At 50.4% G+C, this 20,965-nt stretch overlaps 2 protein-coding genes across 2 annotated transcripts; both read right to left on the reverse strand.

The window, feature by feature from the left end:
• Nucleotides 1–499: 499 nt before the first annotated feature.
• Nucleotides 500–7,180, reverse strand: RBM41 (RNA binding motif protein 41). The gene is made up of 6 exons (XM_009489716.2): nt 7,036–7,180; nt 6,251–6,443; nt 3,781–3,985; nt 2,009–2,385; nt 1,308–1,455; nt 500–947 (listed from the first exon to the last, which is right to left on the reverse strand). Exons 1-6 carry the CDS (start codon nt 7,167–7,169, stop codon nt 790–792), a joined length of 1,215 nt encoding a protein of 404 aa, XP_009487991.2. The 5' UTR covers nt 7,170–7,180; the 3' UTR covers nt 500–789.
• A 2,193-nt stretch (nt 7,181–9,373) lies between these two features.
• Nucleotides 9,374–20,150, reverse strand: LOC142594858 (nuclear pore glycoprotein p62-like). The gene is made up of 12 exons (XM_075720851.1): nt 19,864–20,150; nt 18,619–19,016; nt 17,683–17,793; nt 17,149–17,277; nt 15,599–15,694; nt 13,461–13,569; nt 13,165–13,309; nt 12,937–12,986; nt 12,680–12,814; nt 11,876–11,987; nt 10,925–10,991; nt 9,374–9,592 (listed from the first exon to the last, which is right to left on the reverse strand). Exons 1-12 carry the CDS (start codon nt 20,148–20,150, stop codon nt 9,501–9,503), a joined length of 1,731 nt encoding a protein of 576 aa, XP_075576966.1. The 3' UTR covers nt 9,374–9,500.
• Nucleotides 20,151–20,965: the final 815 nt, after the last annotated feature.

The raw sequence follows: 20,965 nt of genomic DNA on the forward strand, positions 1-20,965 counted from the left end.
GCCTGGGTTCCCTCAGCCACCATCACCAAGAGCTTGGATGTTGCTCTCAGGAGCACTGGGATACTGTGGGAAGCATATGACATTAGCTTGCCTTGTTCACAAAAAGCACTAAAACAGGTCAGCAGATAAACCATGGCATCTGCCACATGATACCCCACCAGAGCAACCATCCTCCATGCCACAGGGCTTTATGGGGATCAATAGTGAGGAGCCAAGACATATTTGCAATCATAAAGCACCTGTGTAATTAGACACCTGTGCAGCCAAAGCATCTGGAAGAAAAGAGGCCACCTTTTTTCTTGTCCTAAAGCAATGTATTTGCTGCCACCAGAGATGGGGCAGCAGCCCACCAGTCCCCGCCTCAGTCAGGTAACTCCAGCTCCCAGCACAGAGGCCAGGACTGAACTCCACTGACACAGTCCTGCATCAGCAGAGTACAGCACACTTGGCTCTAGAATACTTGCACAAGACAAAGGCGAATAAACACACACCAAGGAAATACCGTAATAAATACATTTATTTACATGGCTTCCTCCCTCCCTCCTTGCCACAAAGGGCTGAGAAGGCAGACACACACATAGAACAAGAGGAAAAAGCCAGTACACCACAACAGTGTAAAGACAGTGCCCATCTTTCTCAAGGAAGACCCTAGTCCCCGGCTCTCTCCCTTCCCCACTTCGGGATTTATAGACCTGCACGTTAACTCCCAACAGCCCTTCACGGTCCCAGTCATGACCAAGGAGTTCCCATGGCCCACGCGAATCCACAGGCTTCATGGTTTTCCATCCCTTACTTGGCAGGTGGGTTCTCTCCAGCAGAGGAGCCAGGGATGGTAGAGTCAGCCTCTGGCGAATGCCCCTTGCTTTTCCCAAATTCAATCACCAGTGGCTTCCCCTGCAGATTGTACCCATTCACCAACCGCATGGCATCCTGGGCCAGCTGAGTATCTGCAACAAGAGAGCAAAATGGGTGCAAGTTACATGGCAAGTTCTGGCACAGACACGCGTGGTGTTCACACAGATGTTCCTGTCTCACGGAGCCTCAGCCTGCACTGCAACTCAGCGCAGCGCTGGGAGCCTCCAGCCAGGGTGATGTGCTGAATACAAATACGGCATTTAACAGACTGCATCCCTTCTGTTTTGATGAATCCTTTTCCAGTCCAGAGAAAATACTATTAAGTGATAGGAAGAAGAGGGAGTGAACTCCCCTCCTTCTTCCTGGAGAGCAGGCTTGGTGCCAGCCCTGCAGGAAGATATGACACCTTTGTGGGTCAGGGAAGAATGGAGAGGCATGAGGCAGCGACTCACCAGGGAAGGTGATGAAAGCCTGACCCCTCATCCGGCCGCTCAGGAGGCGGAACTGGATCGGTGGGCTGTCCTCCTTCTGGAACCGAGCAAACAAGGACACTAGGTCCTTCATCGTCACTCGAGGGCCCAGGTTCTTCAAATACAGCACCTGCTCCAGAGAGACAGAGGGTCAGCCGGCCTGTGCCATGCAAACAGACACCTTTCAACCTGGTCCCAAGTCTGTACACCTCAAAGGTATGAATTAGTTCAGCCCCTCTGCCATCCCAGAGTCCTTCTCCCACACACATGCTAACGGTGGAGTTTGGAAGACGGGTGTATGGAGAAAGGCAGCTCTGGACTCCAGGCATCATCATACTTGCCTGTGCCAAGTACTGGTAGCTCCAGTAGCTCGAGTTATTTATAAAACGCAACAAGCTCCAGCTACCAGTTAAGCAGAGTTTGACAAAGTCACAGCTGGTCTCAGTCAGGCCCAAACAGGGAGCGGGCATCTTGACTAGTGACCTGCCAGAGCCAGGAAGTACAGCTCTTTGCCAGACCGGGTGACTTCTCAATAGATCCAAAGGTCCCTCCCTTGGCCGGGAGGATCAACCAAACACCCTCCAGGCAACAGCCAGTCAACAGCAAGGAGGAGCCTTTGCCTGCTGAAGCAGCTTCAGGGCATGCTAGTGAGGAAGAATAAATCCTGGTTCATCTCAACATACCTTGCTGGGATCCCCAGGATGGTAGGACGAGAACCTGGGTATATTCCGGAGTTCTTTCTCTGAGAGACGGTTCTTGCAGATCTCCTCTTCCGGGACAAACTCTACCGGCTCTTTGATAATCACATGCCTTGGAGGGGACTGGTGGGGCCTTGTTGAAGGAAGACTGGGACTTCTTGCCCGTTCTGCCTGCTCTTCCTGGTCTAGAAGCGATGACTCCTCAGCCACAGGCTCCTGCGGGGCCAGGGAAGGGCACAAGCATGGGTCACTCTTGGTAGGCTGGACTTCTTCAGGCCACTTCTTGCTCAGCAGCTCTTGGTAAACACTCTCCAGATGAACCATGGGGTCCTTTTCATCTGTTACCCTCTTCTGAGTGTCATCTAATCCACAACGGAGAAACACGGTAATGTGACTACCACCAAGAACCTGGAAAACGCATAGACTGCAGGAAGAGACACAGACAGGAGAAACCCTGTTCCGACCCAGCCTCCATGCATCTGCCAACCAGGCCCTGCGGGTTATTTAAAACAAGAGTAGCCCCAGGAGCCAGCAAGTGCTGGTGTCGCAGCTCAGGATGAACCTGCAGAGAGCAGCAGCTCCACCAGTGCTTTGTACAGAGCTCATTTCTTCCAGAGATGTCCTCACTAGCTTATCTGCAGCCACATTTCAGCACACTCTAGGTGACAGCTTCCTCCTCCTGCATGCATGGCCAGGATGTGCCACACTGTCTTTCTACACCGCCACATGAAATATAAACTTTTTGCTTCTAGGAACATCAGATTAAGCTCCTGAGTTTAAAGAAGGTCCATGGCATAGCCTGACCAATGATCTCTCTTTTACTCTATTTAATGGAAATGAGGACAGAAGTGAGAGGGGCATCCCCCAGCCTATAGGCTTTAACCCTGCTGCCGCTTGGTTTTGCTAAATGCCACAACACTGACACCAAAGGAGGAAGCAGGGGCCAGAGGACGCTGGGTCAGCTGGACATTATAGCTTGAACAGCATCAACACTGATCAAAGTGGTGTTTTAGGAGATAGGAGTTGGAGTTTAGAAGTTCCTCATCTTCTATTTAATACTGTCTTACATACAAAAATCAGTCTAGGCTGGAGCTTCATGCCTGCATGTTCTCCAGCTAAGGCAGATGGGAGCAGTTTTTGCCATCTCTGGACAACGCTTGACCCTCCATCCAGAAAAGTCACATTAAGCCACAGGCTCAGGGACAACACTGCTGGGGTGACAAGTGCTGTCATCCCATGGACACAGTACTGGGAATCAGCAACTGGGCTCCATTTCCACTTCAGCTAATGGGAGAGGCCTTTAACAAGTCACTCCTACTCTTTCCTGCTCTGTGCCTTTGCTTTCCTCCACCCCTTGTTAGACTGCAATTAAATCAGAGAAGGGACAATCTCTAGCCCCATAGAAGCACCTCATGTCACTCGGTGCAGCCCGCTGGGGACCTCTGGGCTCTACCAAAGCTTTTCTACTATGTGCTTTTCCACATACTGAGCTGGGCTCTGCAGTACATGCAGCACGTCAACAAGATCCATGCTCTCCAAACAGAGATGGACTTTACAAGCCTCTATATTAAACCCTTCAGAGAGCCCACTCTCTATCTGCTCATGTAAGAGAGGAAAATATCTCCTCCCACACAGTGCCAAAAAAGAACCATGTCTTCATGGTTCTGGACAGAAGGCCACACAGAAATCTGCTGGACTCCCACACATCCCGGCTCTCCATGCTGGAGCAAAGGCAGAACAGCGCTGAGCCCACAAACCTTGGTGGTAGAGCGCCCGGAGGAAGGAGTGGCGGTCTGTTCCCTGAAAGAGGGCATTTTCAATCTCCATCTCCCGCCGGCTCAGCTGCTTGCTGCCAGCAAACCTCTGAGGCAGAGCAAGTATGCGCTGACGCTCTTCCATCTTCTCCTGGATGGCATGGAGTCGGTCCTGTGTGGCCTCTGGGGCGGCTCCCAGCCCAAAGCCCTGGAAGACAGGCACAGCTTTGCTCAGATACAGCACGTGCCTCCTTTTCAGAGACTCGGCCAGCAGTCAAACTTCACATCCTCCAGTCCTGGAGTGGGTACAACTAGGAACCACCCCCAAAAGAGCAGGTCACCAAGAGGTCCCATTACTGCAAAGGTAGGACAGATATACAACCACTCAGCAAGCCTCAGTTCTTGAGAGAAGTGGAGAAACAGCCCCTTTCTCCTGACCTTTCTGTGCTGCTTTCCTTCCCCTGGCTTCACTGTCTGACGGCGCCTGCGTCCCTCTGTCCCAGCAGTCCCTGCCTCTGCCAGCTATAGCCATTTTCTAAGGCCACCTGCAGTAACTGCACAAATCCCCTTCGGCATTTCTTTTGCCAGGCCTATAGCATCCCTGAGCTCAAGTTTCCACCAAGATTTTGGTCTATGACCCTGGTATCATTGAGAGAAGCCTATTTGCCAAAAAGCAGACCCCAAGCTGCCATTTGGCACCCGAGGGTAGGTTTACGCTGAGGACTAAACCCCTGACTAGCTTCACATGAGCCAGCTCCCAGAAACCACCCAGCTACTGCAGCACAGACCTCATAGCTGACCTGGCTACAAGCAAGTATTCCTGTATAAATAAACCTCACTGCACAGGGCCAGGGCAATGCTAAGATTCACCAGACTCATGTTGCCAAAGCAGAAACGTACCCCAACTTCTGGAGGGGCATTTCTGTCCCCCCATTCACCTCTATCAGAATCCAGAGAACACACTTTTATCGTGCTCTAGGTGGATTTTCTTTTCTCAAATTCAGTTTGAGAATTACTGTGGCAGATCCTTCTGCCTCAAGGCAAGAAACCAGGCTTTCTCCCTGCACTGAGCACAATGTAACAAAGACTTTCCCATGGGTACCTCTCCCTTCCCACCTGACTGCATGGGCCCACATCTACACAGCTTCCATTCACCATTTCACAGCTTCCCTGGGGCACAAAAGGCTGTTTATATAGAAAAACAATTCTGGGAAATCATTTGTAGTACTTTGTTTTCAAAAAAGCTGCAACTTAGCAGCTGAAAATAACAGAAGCCTGCACTCAGTACTTTGCCGAGAGCTCCACGGGCAATGTGCAGTCCTCTCTGCCTCAGCTGATTCCTCCTTGGTGGAATCTTTCACTCGGGGCCTCCATATACAAAGTTGCACGTTGCTACCTGACTTGGGCTTTGTCTCTAAATATTCTTCTTCTCTCATGAGCTGTAGAATATGTACCTAATGTCACTGGTTCTTTCTGTCAGAGTACTGTTTTCCATGCTAATCTTTGTATCTAAACATCCCAGAACTGATTTCATACCAAATACAACAGATGGTACTGTTGACGTTAATTTTCATTCTTAAATTAACACCACCCCTCTCTAACCCAAGCTTTAATGCAGGCCACAGCAGGGCTGGGTTTGCATTTAAACACCAAAGCAAGTAATGACTTCAGCTGAAGAGAGGCAAACCCATGATTACCACAGACAGCTTCCTCCTGCACACAGCTATTGCTCAGCAAGAGGAGGAGGGACAGAGGGAAGCCAAGGGTCAGTCCAAGTCCTGTTTTGCACCTTCTGGTTTACCAAATTAAGAGCAGGACACTCCAGTGCACCTAACACAGGACAACCCTGAAAGCCACTTTTCTCTGGAATGTGAAAGAAAAGGGTAAAGGTAGGGGAAGGGGAGAAACCTGCTTTGGCACTGCTCTGCTGCAAACTGCACCTAAAGAGGAGCACGTCATTGCAATCACACACTCTCTGCACTGCTATTTTTACATGGCTGTTTCAAGTCCCTTGAAGCACCTCCAAGCTCCTGAGGAGAACATACAAAACCCTCCCTACAGACAGCTATCCCAAACCAGCCATGGGATCCACGGATGTGTCAGAATACAAAAAGGAGGAGGTTGAGGCACCTTGAAATGTTTCCTCCTTTTTCTCCTCCAGCCTTTAAGTCATTCTTACACAGGTATAAACAGGTGAAATGATTTACTTGAGACCATCAAGGCAGAGGCAGGAATATAGTCAGGTCCTGCTGTGTTCCAAAGGACCAACTCTTCTCTCCACCATAGCTTTTAGCACAGACCATTCCACCAAAGAAAACAGGCCAGAAGAAATGTGGGATCATGCTGGCCTAAAGGCAAGAGATACATGGAGCAGCAGAGAGGTTACAAAGGAACTGAATTTTCTACCAGGGTGCCACAGGCCATGGGGTTAGAACAACTTGATCACATTCACATCAAAGCAGAGCACGCTTACCTTCCCTGTTGAAGCCTGGTTCTTCCAGAGCAGGATCTCCGAGTCAGAGAGCCCCAGTTCCCGGAGAGAGGCAATCTCTTTGTTGCTCTCCTGCAGGGCCTGGAACTGCGACAAGGTCAAAGCCCCTGCAGCCTCTTCCCCAAAAGGCTTGTAATAAGCTGCAGGGGCAAAGCATCTCCGCTTGGACTTGCACCTGTAACACAAAGCAACAGAACAGTAGAGACAACTTAGCACTGAGGAACTGGGAGAATAGGAAGGAGCTGGCCTCTCCCCCCAACCATGCTTGGTCCTGCTGTGCCTAGGCACAGATGACATGTTTCCAAAACAAAACTGAGCCACGCTCTTCCAAACCTTTCCAAGCGCACAAGATCCCACAGGGCAGGATGCTGCCCCAACATGGGCAGGAGGCACCTCACGACACTGTAACACCAAGCTCCCTGCAGGTGCAAACACAGGCCAGCCTGGTGGGGACAACCTCACCAGCCTAGAAACTCAACCCTGTGCCTGGCCCAGGCAAATCATTTATTTTCACCTAACGTGTGAAAGTAAGTTACCACCAGCATTTGCTCCAAGAGTAAAGGGGTGCTTATCTCCTGCTGGGGTGTCCGGGCAGGAGACCCAGCAAAGGAGGAAGAGTTTATGCAGCTGTTTTGGCAGACAACAGCCTGAACCAAACATCTCCCCAGGGAGGAGGCCCCAGTCATACTGCTGCTACCCCCTAACATGGCCAGACTTTGCCCACCGGTCCCTCTGGCAGCCCCCCCCAGGGCCAGATCAGGACTTACTGCTCAATGGAGACAGTGGTATCAAGCTGGTGGTGAAGGAGGCTCTTCAGCTGCCTCTCTCCTTCCGTCTCCAAGTCTTCCAGAAGGAGTTCATCACTGGACAGACTGCTGTTGACTCTGGCGCACACAAGCATAGCATGGAGGTGGTCAGTAAGGCAACAGGGAAAACACTGCTCAAAACACACCACCACTACAGCCTCTCTACCTCCTGGACTGTTTTAACAGGATTTAAAGCACAACAAGGAACCAAAACTACTTGACCAAAGCTCCTACTAATTTTAACTAGAAAAGCCAACAGATTTAGGACTACTTTGAGAACATTAAAAATACCCCAGGGAGATTTTAAAAAAAAAAAAAAAAAAATCACATACAATCTTATTTTTATTGCTAGAAAGTTGTTTTGTATCAATGCCTAAACAGACGTTGCTAGTTTCAAATGACGAAAGAAAGAAAGAAAGAAAATTGTGAGGGAGAAGAGAAACAGTGAATTCGAGCAGCACTCTAAGGAGAGCTCCCTTTTCCCTTCCTGGGGTCACCTGCTTCCATGCAGACAGACAGACAGACACCGCCTCCACCGTCACCCCGCATTTTCGCGTGGCAGCGGGGGCCCTGCCGACCCCTCTTCTGGAGACGGCGCTTCCATGCCCTGGGCTTCGGCTGAGCCGCTGGGCGCCCCAGAACCAGGCCCCTGGCACCAGCTCGGCCCAGCCTTCCCGTGGGCGGGAGGGGAAGCCCACGCCTGTCCCGGGAAGCCGTTTTGGGCCGACTCTGGCCCGGGCACCGGTGAGGGGTGGGCACTCGGCCCAGTTTCAGGCGACAGCTTTTGCTGCCGCTTTGGGGACCGCGGCCGCTCCAGGAGAGTTCGACGCCCCCGGCGACCGCCCAAGAGCGGCTGTCCAAGGCGTCGCCGCCTCCACAGGAACGTCGTGCCCGGTGAGGCGCCAGGTGAACCCCTGGGCCGTGCTGTCGCCGGGCGGCAAGGCCGACAGGAGCTCCACGCTGGCTGTTTTGAACCATGAGGAAAGCTCGCCCGGCGCCGCCGCAGCCCCCGGCCCGCCCCGCTCCGCCCCGCTCACCTCCGCATGGCCGCCGCCCTCCCCGCCGCCGCCGCCGCTCCCAGCAGCGCCCGCGAGCGCCGCCCGCCGCGCAGGGGCCGCTGGGAGGCGCGGGGCGGGGGGCCCCGCCGGGCGGCACCGGGGCTGGCCTGGCGCCGCCATCTTCCGGGGCACCGCCAGCCGCAGAGTTAAAATGCAGTCACTGCGGGCAGTCGTTGAGGCAGTCAAATGGCTCCGCTCCCAGATGAAAACCCATAGGGAAGCGCCTGGAGCCCTCTACAAGGGTTTCCCGCACGCCCCTGACAGCAACAGTCTCATCTCTAGCATCGATGGGACTCCCCTCCCTCGCCTTTAAAGACAACCAAATCTGCACACAGGGAAAAAAAAAAAAGTTAACGAGAAACGCACGAGTTTTAACTCCCAGTGAAGTCGGTAAATTACTCCAGTAAGCAGGCCCTTCCCTTCCTTCCAGCAGACCATACACAACACAAGGCAGATGGGGGGCAGGCAGAGGAAGGTGAATATTAAGGAAAGGCCATTACACACCATTTGCTCCCCTTCAGCATTTTGCAGGAGAGAAGCATAAAGTGCAAAGGAGAATCCAGTGTGAGGGCAAGTTCTGCTAAATACGTGATCGTTCACTTCCCTCCGTTAGTAAAGATACATTGGAATGTGCGTTACAATCACACTTTATCAAAAAGCAGCGATAAGACTCTGTCTCTTAAAAAGTCTTTGCAGCAGACTTGGTGACCACGTTCCTTCCCCCACCCTTGCGACTGAACAAGCTACGCTACCCCAAATCACCACACAAGTACCATTTTTCTACTGGCACATCTAATAATTTTTAATTGCGTAGAAATTCCGCTTACAGGTACCAGCACAAAAGCAGTTCATTGCCAAAAGTACAGAAAACAAGGCCCACTTTCACAAGTGGAAGCATACCTAATTCAAACACAAACTCCAGCTAACAATACGAGCAATTTGAGTCTCTCGGACTGCTGCAGCTCCTTCTGAGGACAGCTCTTCCTCAAACCATCTCCGTAAGGACCTGAATAAGAGCTTATGAAGCCCCGGTTGAATATATTCAAGTTACACTGAAGTACTGGAGAGCTCAGCCGTGGAGTCACATCCTGCTTAAATTCCCTCCAGGGCAGCATTTAGTGTATCTCACCAGTCTGCATGCAGTTATACAGAACAGAGACCACGAGCACAGACTTTCAACACAAACTTCATGCAGTCTCTCAGACCGGGGTGGGTGACTTCCAGTCAGACGCTGCAAAGACTGCCTTTGGAACAGACAACAAATTTTATTGCAAGGAAAGAAACCCAGATCATAACCTGGGACCTATGTCCCCAACAACCTCTGTCTTCTCTGGGCATTTTACATTAATCCTTTAAACTTTCAGTCTTTCAGTCAAACGTGATCCGAAAACTGCGCTCTTGCTCCTTGCGGCGGCTCTCGCAAACCTTTGTCACCTCTTCTACCTTCCTCTGCAGCACGGCTGTGGGAGAAACAAGCGATTAATCTTACAGTCACCCTAAAACACAACCCCGCACAGCTTAGCCTGCAGAAGGAGAAAGAAAAACATTTTCATGTTGACAGTCACTCAGACTTGACAGTGCACAACCAAGGAGGAAAACCCAACACAAAGCACTGCTAACCCTCCAAGGCAAAGGAGATTGTCTAAGAAGTATTCTGAGGCATTCAGGGACTGGCAGGCAGAATCGGAAGCGTCCTGGGACGCGCCGTTGACGCTGTTTGCCGTGCCAGCTTGTTGCATTTCAGGGCACTTCATCGCAGAGCAGAGCAAACCCTCCCTGAACAGGAACTGCAAGATGGTCTGCAGCTTGAGGAAAAGCAACTGCTCGGATTCTATAAACCAGTTTCCCCTACCCACCGCCTGCTAAACTTGCTTTGAATTACGCAGTTTACAGGCAAACCACACAATCTGTTACAAGTACATACGTATTTTCTTGCAGGGTATCACACAGCCATAACACGCTTTTAACTGTAAATACAGAAAAGACAGTGCAATCGCACAGAAGAGCTGCCGAGCACTTGCATCAACTTTAAATGCAGCAGGCGTTGCAATATACAAAAAAAATCCTGGCACAAGCTAAAGCAATTTCTAATATCGTTCCATGAAAGCTTATCAGGAGCTATTCAACAGGGCTACGGCTTCATGTCAGCCTGCGGCTTGCAGATAGATGTTCCAGGTTAGGTTTTATTCCGTACAGCGCGCCAAACCCAGAATCTTCCAGTGACATATTAAGCAACACATTTCACTTTGTCACTTTTCAAAAATCCACCATGCAAAAATGATTATGGCATAAAATGGCAGTCTGCTTCACTGTCTCACAGACCGCTCCCGCTCAGCTCGGAATTCAGTTGTAACTATGAAACAGGAGGCTTCCTGGTTCTCTCAGGAAGAGGCAGGAGGTCAGAACAAGGCTCACGCCTTTCACCTCTGGAAGCAGCACCACCCTGCGTCCATGTCCAGCAAGTCCATCTAATTGTGGCAGCGTAGGTTAACAGTAATTTGAACAAAGTGCCACAGTTGCACGTCATTCTTTAACAAGTCAGACCAGTTAATAGCCACTGTCTATGAGTATGCCTACAAAAGATCACCGGCTGTTATGAAACAGTCCTGGAGGACAAAACTGACAACATAACAAAATTGAGAATTCAAGCACAGAAGGGACACTGTAATTGAAGGCAAACAGAAGAAGATTCCTCAGGGATCTTCAAGAATTCATTTATGTTCAAGGAATACTTGCACACATGCTACATGCTTTCTATTTAATTTCCCAAAAAGCTGAAAGACAACTCTCACCTGAGTTCTGCTCAATCCACTGCAATGAATCCATGTGCGCATTCAAAATCTTACAGATCTGCTGAAGCTGAGTAGAAAGAGAAGGTGTAAGTTATTTCTTACACAACATAAAAAAGAAGAGCAGGAAAAGACAGCCTGCCTGTCCCTGCCTTTGGAACATAATGCAATCAAATTTCTCATATGTACAGCTCCATTAACTTAGCAGCCACTTTCCCAGGGAAGTCTGTGCAGCAACTGTGTTGCTTTGCTTCTCTTTACCATCAAGAAAACAGACTGGTTCACAGTATATCCCCGTGGCTTAGGCTTATTCCAGTTCACACCTAGGAACCACCACAATATTAATCACCTTAGGCTCGAGGTGGCAAAAGTAAAAAGGAATGGGGAAAAAAACTGAGTCTGCAATACTGAAGGGAAATTTTTACTGAAAAGCAGCTTCTCAGAAAAGCCACAAGGAGCATCAAGATCAATTTAACACATATCAGAAAGAGCTGGTAATTCACATTTGTTTTCACAAGGATACAAAAGTAGTATAAGGAAAATGAATCAGCAGCTACAGAGGGCATTCTGAACAAAATTTAGATTTGCTATAAGAAAGATGCAAGCAGTGGAGCAGATAGCCAGATCAACGACAAGAAACACCTCTGAAACAAATTGTAATCTAGGCAAAAATTAGACAACAAGCAAATAACCAGAGCTCATAACAGAACGAGATACCTTGAAAACCACTAACAGAACTGCAGAGTTAAGTACATGAGGCAGGCTGGCTTGTGCTGTGTTATACTGCAACTTTTACCAGAAGAGAACCAACACAATGACAGAACAAAATACCCTTCCAAGGTTGAAACTACAAGCAGCACAGTATCCACAAGGGGACAAATGAAGAGTTAGAACTGTTTAAATAGCCTTCATCTCTTTACCAACGTTAAAAAAAAAAAAAAAGCTTGAATTTACCGGGTCACTCGTGTCTGCTGGGCCTCCTGATGTATTCAAGTGCTCAATGATGTCCTTCAGATCTTGTGCCATATGCTTCAACTGAGCATCTATGTTTTCAGCCAGTTTATAGCTGCAAAACACATGGGAACCAAGGTCAGAATACTTAAAGGGAACTTCAGAAGACCTGCTCCCAGTCACACCAACGGCGGGCAATCAGAATTAGCTTCCACACCTTCCACCAAGGCTGGCAGATCCACGGGAACACCACCATGAGAGGCATTCTATCACACCGATGAAGCAGCTCCTAACCTCTTTCTCTCTTGACAGATACATGGAGACAGACAAGCAATAGTGTGGAGGGCTTTCTGGAAAGTTTTGTCAGAAATGAAGGAACCACCCAGTCCAGATTCTTCAAGATTTCTCTCTCTTGAACCAGACAAACACTTCTTTTAATTACCCTGCTACGATTCAACACTTAAGGCTTAACAAGGATGCTTGGGCCACACAGGGCCCAAGTGCATTTTGCTCTCATCACTTCTATCACTAAAGAATCACTAATTTTCAGAGACTATGGCAAAATTAGTAACCTTTCCCCAGACAGCTGATCAGACCAACATCCAAAGAGCTTTTCATGCTGATGCAAGGGCTTCCAGCCGCAATTCCCCTCTTTCTAATGCATAAAATCTAGGTTACCATGCATACACCAGGATTACATATTTGACAAAGGCTACTGATAGTTCAATTATCAGCTCTACTTCTTGCTCACTGATCATCACCACATTAGTCCGCTCATCACATGTTCAAAGCACATTTTTGTCTTACGTCCTTTCCCGTTCTTCATCTGCATGCTGCAAGTAGATAGTCCCGCTCTGTTCCTTCACAGACTCCTCCAGAGGGGTCAACAAGTCTTCAAGCTCTTTCTGCTGTGACAGAATGAAGTCCAGTTCCTGATCCAGCCTGGAAAGAGAAAGTGTTAGCTACTCTGCTTTGACGTTATATACATTCTAGATCTGCCATACCACAATGCAAGAAGATGCAAAAAAGAAACAAAATCATCTCAAGTGTTCATAGTTTCGTACCTCTTCTGATCAAGCTTCACTTTCTCTACTTCTCTGTGTAATGAAGTAATCTGGAAATAGAATACACTTAATTAAAATACGAAGACTCAAAAGGCAACTCATAAAAGAAGAGTGGTGGAATTGAGAACGCCAGCACCATACAAATGTCTACTAGAAACAAGAAACGGTTACGTAAAGGTTTACAGACCAAAAATTCAATAACGGAGGTTTGGCTGCATGTCAACTTACCTTCTCTCCATTCTCTATCAGCATCCGATCCCAGGCATTAACTTGCGTAGCTTGATGGAGAAAGTGTTTCTCTTGGTCTTCCAGTTCCAGGCTCCACTTGTTTATCAAACTCTCCAGCTGGGCATAAGTCATCACTGGAGGCGCGCTGAGAGGAAGCACGAGACAGCACAGAACACAAGATTCAAAACCAAAATATAAACATGACAACACTCATTTCCCCTTCCTCCACCAGATACCAGCATTAATACTGACTCTTGCCCCAATCAGGAAATAGTCAGTTATAACAAAATACTCACCTGGTTGTTGCTGTTGTGGTTATGGCAGCTGCAGAAGTCCCAGCTCCAATGGCACCAGTCGTAGTTAAAGGCTTAAGATTCAAAGGAAACCCAGAAGCAGAAGTAGTGCCTGAAAGAAGACATTTGAGTCAAGCAACTGAAGAGGACACATCTGCTATACATTCACCAGCCCTGGAAGAGTTCAAAACACAGGTAGATGTGGCACTATGGGACATGGTTTAGTGGTGTCCTGGTTTCGGCTGGGACAGAGTTCGTTTTATTCCTAGTAGCAGGCATAGTGCTGTGTTTTCGATTTAGTAGGAGAAGAATGTTGATAACACACTGATGTTTTAGTTGTTGCTAAGTACTGCTTATGCTAGTCAAGGACTTTTCAGCTTCCCATGCTCTGCCAGGTGCACAAGAAACTGGGAGGGGGCACAGCCAGAATAGTTGATCCAAACCGACCAAAGGGCTATTCCATACCATATGACGTCATGCTCAGTATAGAAACTGCTGGAGGTTGGCCAGGGAGCAGCGATCGCTGTATGCGTCGGCGGGTGGTGAGCAATTGCATTGTGCATCCCTTGCTTTGTATATTGTTATTATTATTATTATCGTCATCATCATTACTATTTTACTTTATTTCAATTATTCAACTGTTCTTATCTCAACCCAGGAGTGTTTCTCACTCCTACTCCTCCAATTCTCTCCTCCATCCCATCGGGGTAGGGGGAGTGAGCGAGCAGCTGCGTGGTGCTGAGTTGCTGGCTGGGGCTAAACCACCAGTGGACATGGTGGCGTTGGGTTGATGATTGGACTGATGATCTTGGAGGCCCTTTCCAATCTTAATGATTCCTAGTTTTTACTTTCATTATAAATAATCCAGCCACCAAGCCAGGAAACATGAAATTGCTACTCTACCCTTAATTGGTTTAGTGGTGGACTTGGTAATGTTAGGTTAATGGTTGGACTGGATGATCTTAAAGGTCTTTTCCAACCTAAACGGTTCTATGATTCTATGCTATCCAACAAAAGGAGAAGCAAGTCCAATATACACTTCTAAGCGCAGTGCTGTATGAGCTCAAATAGGTCCCTTTGAAGGGACAAAAAGCAAATCCCATGTCTGTCAAGAAGGGAACAAACACATCTTGGCACAAAAGTAGTGGACTGTAAATGCACGACTCCTAGTTCTAGTAAAACGAAGAATTGGCAGCCTGCAGTATTTCTTTGAATAACGCCTGCACTTAACCTGGGCATTACTCAAAGAAACACAGCATTAGCCCACACAGCCCTCACAATCTCCTCCTGTTTCTAATACTAGACATAGTAACTACCAGCACACCCAGCTCCCCTCCTGCATCTTTGCAGGAGATGAGATTCCTGTGTGTTCACAAAGCTAAAAGCATCTATCAAATGGTACTGTCAGACACTCACGCGGCCCTTCTAGGCACCGAGCTCAAATTCTTCACAGTCACTCCAGAAACAAGCTTTAGAAAGGCCCTGAAAGCTGAGTAGCACCCGTGTTATCACACTGAAAACTGACCGGTAACCGCATCCAGAAAACTACGCTCGGTCCTCAATCTGAACACTGTGCAGCAGCAAATTCCGCTGCAGGCGTTCACGTGAGGGTTGCCACTTAAATACAGCGCTTATCTCTGCATTTTTGGGAAGAAACGTTAATGAAATCCAATACTTTGAAACTCGTAATATGGAAGAAACAGATCAATGGGGCAGAACTGGAACAGAAAACATCTCTCCCTAACACTCCCCACAAGCCTTTGGCCTCTCCCTTCCCCCATCGGCACATCTCTCCCTCACCTCTTAGAGCAATTCTGCACCTACACAGGCAGGCTAGAGAAGGAGCAGCTCAGCTACTTACTTCACTTGCTCCAGGCTAGAACATCAAAGCCTACGGGCCTTCCTTCACCCAAAGCCCCTGTGCTGTGGACAGCCTCTCAGAAGTCATAAGTAACTGTGCATTTGGGGAGATGGGAAAGGAGGCTCAGAGAGAGAAATACTGTGTTATTTTCAGTTACTGGAGGGCATCAGCAATCAGAATTGCTCTGCTGCTACACCAGCGTGGCTCTTTGCAGAGCACTGAAGAGAGCCCTGAAATCAGGCTTCCTTCTCTTCAGCTACTTTCAGCATCCAGTTCTTACTAGTGGCAGTGCTTGTTGCGGCGGCTGTTGTTCCAGGAACTTTTAGTGAAAACCCAAGCGGTCCGAGAGTGGCTGTCCCAGTGGAAGGGGCACCAACTGTAAACAGAAGACAACATAAAGAGATTGCGTAACCCATTAAACACAGTGCCCCTTTGAAAAGCTCCACCCTGCCTGCCTACCCATCTCCATCTGGTCTTTATTTGTAATATACCAGGACCACTGTTTAGGTGAAGCACCATCCAGACACAACATGAAAAAAGGCAGGCTGAAGCTATAAAATAGCCAGAATGCCCTGCAATTCTTCCAGGAAACTTTATCAACCCAGGCACCAAGCTACTGTCACTTCTCTTTACCTGCTTTGAGTTATCTAACATTTAACTGCTATCAAACGCTAAAATAAGCAAAGGGTACTGGACGCTGGCAGGCTGGAAATGCAACCTCTGCAGCAGTCTCCTTGCTAAAGCAATACAGTTGCACATACTACAGGAAACACGCTGGCCACATCTCAGTTGCCCAGAAACAACCCACCTGTTGTCATCTAAGAACAAGGTTTCAGACATCCCGGTAAACAGAGAATGCCCATTAGCTTAATCTTAGCATTTAAGAATGCTTTTCAGGTCAGCTCTGGAACTAGAGTAGCACTGCAAGCATCGCACACCTACTAAAAACACAAGTTGTTAGGCTGGTATATATGGCCTCTACCAATCACAGCTGATGAGTTACAAGTAATCGGTATGGCTTTAACATAAAACTTGTGAAGGTCCTTGGGAGCGGCTGCCTACATTTTCAGAGGTAGGTGTAAGACAGCATTATGTATGGAATAGTTGTATTAACGCTGGTAAATATTGACATTTCCTGTAGCTACTCTCCATAATCAATGGAAAAATGAAGCATTAACATCTCGCTGCAGGTTGAGAAAGAAAGCTGTTAGGACTGTCTTCAGACCTGGACTACTGCCTTAAAGCTATCAGAAAACAGACACCACTCCTGCCATAAAAGTGATTTCACAAGAGGACACTTGCCAGTTATTACCAGAGGAACTTGCAACAAACATGTGAACACTTGTCTTTAGCACACTCCATCTCCACTGTCAAAGGCCACTGTTCTTAAAGAAGCATCAGCGCCTAAACGCAGGAGTCAAAGGCACACGTAACCAGACGCCCTAACGCAAGAGTCAAAGGCACACGTAACCAGACTCGAGGCACTGGCGTCTGGAAGACAGCGGCTAAAACAGCACTGGAAAGCTCAGTTGTGGCGATACTACCCAGACAGGGAAACAAAAAATTCACATACAGCTAAAACTGCCCCGTGCTGCCTGCCCACTCTGAATCTAAAGCACCCTTTGGTTTGAACAAAACCCTCCATGCCTCACCAATGAAGGCAGTTTGCCAGAAGTCACAAAGACAGACGGGTGGCAGACAGCGAGAAGAGCTGGCCTTTCCAATTCTCCCATATTACCCCAGCATCTGCACCTCTGCTACTGACGGGTAGTACCAACCATGCTGCTCGTTTATTCCCGCAATGGACAAAAGCTGTATATTGTGACTTACGCGAGAGGCCCGTGGTGGTAGACGACGCCGGTGCTGAAGAACTCGCTACAGATGCAAACAACGTAGGCCCCGTTGAACTGAGAATGGAGGTTGTGGTGGTAGAGGCAGTTGTAGCAGCTGTGGACGTTACTACAAACAGAAGAAGCACAGATCTTCTACAGTCACGCTGAGAACGCGATACAAATTTGCCTGTCTACGCCGGTCTTTTTAAGGATGTCAGAAATTTAAACTATTTTTCCTCTTATTCTACCTCAACTCTCTCTCTTTTCCAATGTACCCTTTAAACCTGCAGCTCCCTTCCACTACGCTCCAGCAAGAAGTACACAACAGAATTTGGCACGGGGGACGTAATACAAAACACAGGATACTAACTTCAGTGGCTGTACGAACTGTCACAGATTACTGATGCCACTGCAAATTCACAGTGACAAACGCTTCTAGCCCATTTCCAGACTCCAGTTCAGAAAACTGTTCCCAGAAGGAAGAGCAGATTCACAGAGTCTTGAGTAATTATTTCCTACAATCACATCCTACCTCCGAGTTTGCTTCCAAAGGACAGAGCGGGTCCCTGGCTGGTGCTAGTGGTCAGCGTTGCCGTGGGTGCACTAGTGGCTGCCGTTGAAGTCAATGACCCAAAGTTTAGACCTGGAACAAGTGGCATAAGGAAAAGCAAAAGACAAACCTTTTACTACAGAGACACTGTACTTTCTGCTGATCACAGCCATAGTCGAGTTACAAGCAATAGGAGTACAAGAACACACATTAATAGTCAATGTCACAAATACTCTGGGTTACCCAGGAAATGAACTAGGGCTAACAAGCTCATTACGTAAAATACTGTCAGGAACGATCCTAGCACAGATGAGCACCACCCTCATCCCAGAGCTCATGACCTTCCCTCCGAGGCCCGCACCGTCACCAACAAGTAAATCAAAAGCTGCAAAATGAACTTTTGCCACACTCCGCATGACCGGGCAGCTTCCTGCCGTCAAGGAGGTGAACAGTGGCTTGGCGCCGTGGGCATATCCTGCAGCAGCCCCTCCCCACCGCTCCGAGCCCTCTCTCTCTGCACCAGCAAACCTGCCAAAAACATTTTAAAAGTGTTTCAAACACAGCTGGCGCTTCCGCACACACTGGCAAAATTATTTCAGCCGTGCTCTCCAAACCAAAAGGCTAAACGGCAATTGTTACTCATAGAATCATGGAATCATTTAGGTTGGAAAAGACCTTTAAGATCATCCAGTCCAACCATTAACCTAACATTACCAAGTTCACACTAAACCAACTAAGGGTGGAGTTCATCACTGAAGACCCTGGATAAGCAGATCAGAAAAAACACCGATGCCAGCCACCCGCTTCATTTCAGACCGGCAGAAGCAGGAGGCTGCGGAACCTCCACACCATCCCCTCTTGTCCTCCCTGCTGACAGGCTTCCTGACTACAGCTGCCATTTCAAGCCCAGGCGCTCACCTGCGGACTGCCCCCCGAGGCTGAAGGGGGTTGTGGACTGCGTTGCAGCTCCTGCGGTGGCAGCAGTGGTGGCAGCAGCTGCGGCTGCTGTTCCAAAGGTCAGCCCTGCGGGCGCTGCTTGCGGAGCTGCGGTGCCAATGTTGAAGCTGGCTGTTCCGGCCTGAGTTGTGGTACCACTGGAAAAAGTAAACCCTCCGGTTGTCCCCGACTGAGCGGTGGTGGCGGCGGTGGTCGCGGTCGCGGTAGTGCCAGCAGATCCAAACACAAAGCCAGAAGGGGCTGCTGCTTGACTTGAGGGCACGCTGGTTGGTACAGAGCTACCAAATCCAAAGGCCCCTGCGATGCCAGTAGCTTGAGTTGCAGTGCTGCCTCCAAAGTTTAATTTTGGTGCGTTTGCCCTAGAGAAGACAAGAAAAGAAGCCAATCTATTTTGACACGTACATCCAGTCAAGCACGGAGCCGGCTTTCTTACAGACCTTTTGCTGGCAGCAGAAAACACCTCTCAAAAGGACGTGAACTTGACCAGCTTTATGCTTCGATTTTCACAAGGACTGTACTGCAACTCCTGTCACCTGCAACCCTCTGTTAAGTCCCATCGTACTGACTCCCCCTTCATAACCCCCACCCATCCAGGCACCTGAAGACCTTCATGGCAGCGTCAGTGAAGTTGCTCATTCTCCCACCTCCTGAGCACCCGTTTCACTTCCTCTACAGAAGACTATTTTTTTCAACTAACTTTTACCGCTAGCCCCCTTTTACCACTGCTTCTGTCCGGCAGGCTTCGACAACAGCAGTTCTGAACAATCACCCCAAAGCTTACAGCCTTTCCCAAGGACACAACGGTCCCCCTCGGCTGAAGAAACTTTCCGAGCGCTCCCATTCGGATCAGAAACGACAAGACGTTTTACGCCCGCACGCAACGTTTTACCGTTTCTTCATGCGAGCGTCTATACGCCAATTACAGACGGACGCGTGGAACACCTTATTCTTAACACCCATCCGAAAAAGGCGGCCCTGACAAAGAACAGGTCTCACTGAACGCTCTTCCGAACGCGCTACGGCGCCGTGGGAATTCTAAGGCACAAGAGCAACAGGCTCGCTCCCTCGAGAATCACTCGCCAAGCGCTCCCAACGCGACGAGCAGGGAGGGCATCGTCCACCCGTGCTCCCCACGGGCCAGGGCCGCTCGACAAAGCCGACGCCCCCACCCCGACCCCGGCACCGGCCGACCCCCGCGCCTCTCACCCCAGCGGGAACACGTTCGCTGCCGGAGCCGCCGTGGCCGCGGCCGTGGCCGGCGTCCCGAAGCTGAAGCTGGCGGGCTGCGCGGCAGCGCCCGGCGTGCTGAAGGAGAAGAGCCCGGCGGGCTGGCTGCTGGCAGCCGTCTGGGCCGCGCTCCCGAAGCTGAAGCCCCCGGAGGCGGCAGGCGTGGAGAAGGAGAAGCCGCTCGTGGCCGTTGTGGCGGCCGTCTTCGGCGTGCCGAACGTGAAGCCGCCTCCCGCCGCGCCCGACCCGAGGTTGAACTGGTTCATGGCGGCTGCGGCCCGCGGCAAGAGGCACCGCCGCCGTCAGCGGGCCCGGGCGGCTCCGGCCCCGCTCCCGCAGCCCCGCACAGCCCCCACAGTACCCAGAGCCCCGCTCAGGCCCCACAGCCCCGCTCAGCCCCCGCACCGGCCCCGGCACCGGCACCGGCCCCGCCACCCCCCGCGGCCGGCCCAGCCGCGCGCCACCCGCAGCCCACGCCGCCAGCAAGCGCCACGCGCGCAGGGATGACGCACGGTACGGCCGCTCCGCGCCGCGCCGCTCCGCCCCGCCCCTCTCCCCCGCCTCCCAACCGCCGGCCCGGCCTTCCCGCCCCCCGCAGCCATTGGCCAGTCCCGCCGCCGATCGCGGGCGGCCCCCTCGCATTGGCTCGCGGGGCTACCAGCGGCGGCGAGGGGCGGGGCCGCCCCCGTTGCCGCGGCGACCGCGGACGCGGCCGGTGGCGGCGGGAGGCTGCGGGCCGCAGGGCGGGCCCGAGCGGCTGCCGGCTGCCGCTGGAGACCCGGCCGCCCCGGGGCGGGCCGCGCCGGGTGCGTCCCTGGGAGGGTGGGCTGCCCCGCTGCCCGCACCGCGGGGCCGCGAGCCGCTGTGCTGCCTGAAGAGGGGGCCGCGCTGAGGGCGGCCTTCCCTGACGTTACGGAGCAACGCACGAGTTTTAACTCCCAGTGAAGTCGGTAAATTACTCCAGTAAGCGGGCCCTTCCCTTCCTTCCAGCAGACCATACACAACACAAGGCAGATGGGGGGCAGGCAGAGGAAGGTGAATATTAAGGAAAGGCCATTACACACCATTTGCTCCCCTTCAG

The sequence above is a fragment of the Pelecanus crispus genome, chromosome 13, assembly GCF_030463565.1.
Source record: "Pelecanus crispus isolate bPelCri1 chromosome 13, bPelCri1.pri, whole genome shotgun sequence".
NCBI classification, from domain to species: domain Eukaryota; kingdom Metazoa; phylum Chordata; class Aves; order Pelecaniformes; family Pelecanidae; genus Pelecanus; species Pelecanus crispus.

What these genes read in the sequence shown, in the direction of transcription:
- RBM41 (XM_009489716.2), bottom strand. Translation starts at nt 7,169, where the DNA reads ATGCTTGTGTGCGCCAGAGTCAACAGCAGTCTGTCCAGTGATGAACTC. An exon ending in ACCACTGTCTCCATTGAGCA is followed by an intron (nt 6,444 to 7,035) that starts GTAAGTCCTGAT and finishes TTTGTGTTACAG; the next exon opens with GTGCAAGTCCAAGCGGAGAT. An exon ending in CCGGGCGCTCTACCACCAAG is followed by an intron (nt 2,386 to 3,780) that starts GTTTGTGGGCTC and finishes GTTGTGGATTAG; the next exon opens with ATGACACTCAGAAGAGGGTA.
- LOC142594858 (XM_075720851.1), bottom strand. Translation starts at nt 20,150, where the DNA reads ATGAACCAGTTCAACCTCGGGTCGGGCGCGGCGGGAGGCGGCTTCACG. An exon ending in GCGAACGTGTTCCCGCTGGG is followed by an intron (nt 19,017 to 19,863) that starts GTGAGAGGCGCG and finishes TGTCTTCTCTAG; the next exon opens with GGCAAACGCACCAAAATTAA. An exon ending in GATGAAGAACGGGAAAGGAC is followed by an intron (nt 11,988 to 12,679) that starts GTAAGACAAAAA and finishes TGTGTTTTGCAG; the next exon opens with CTATAAACTGGCTGAAAACA.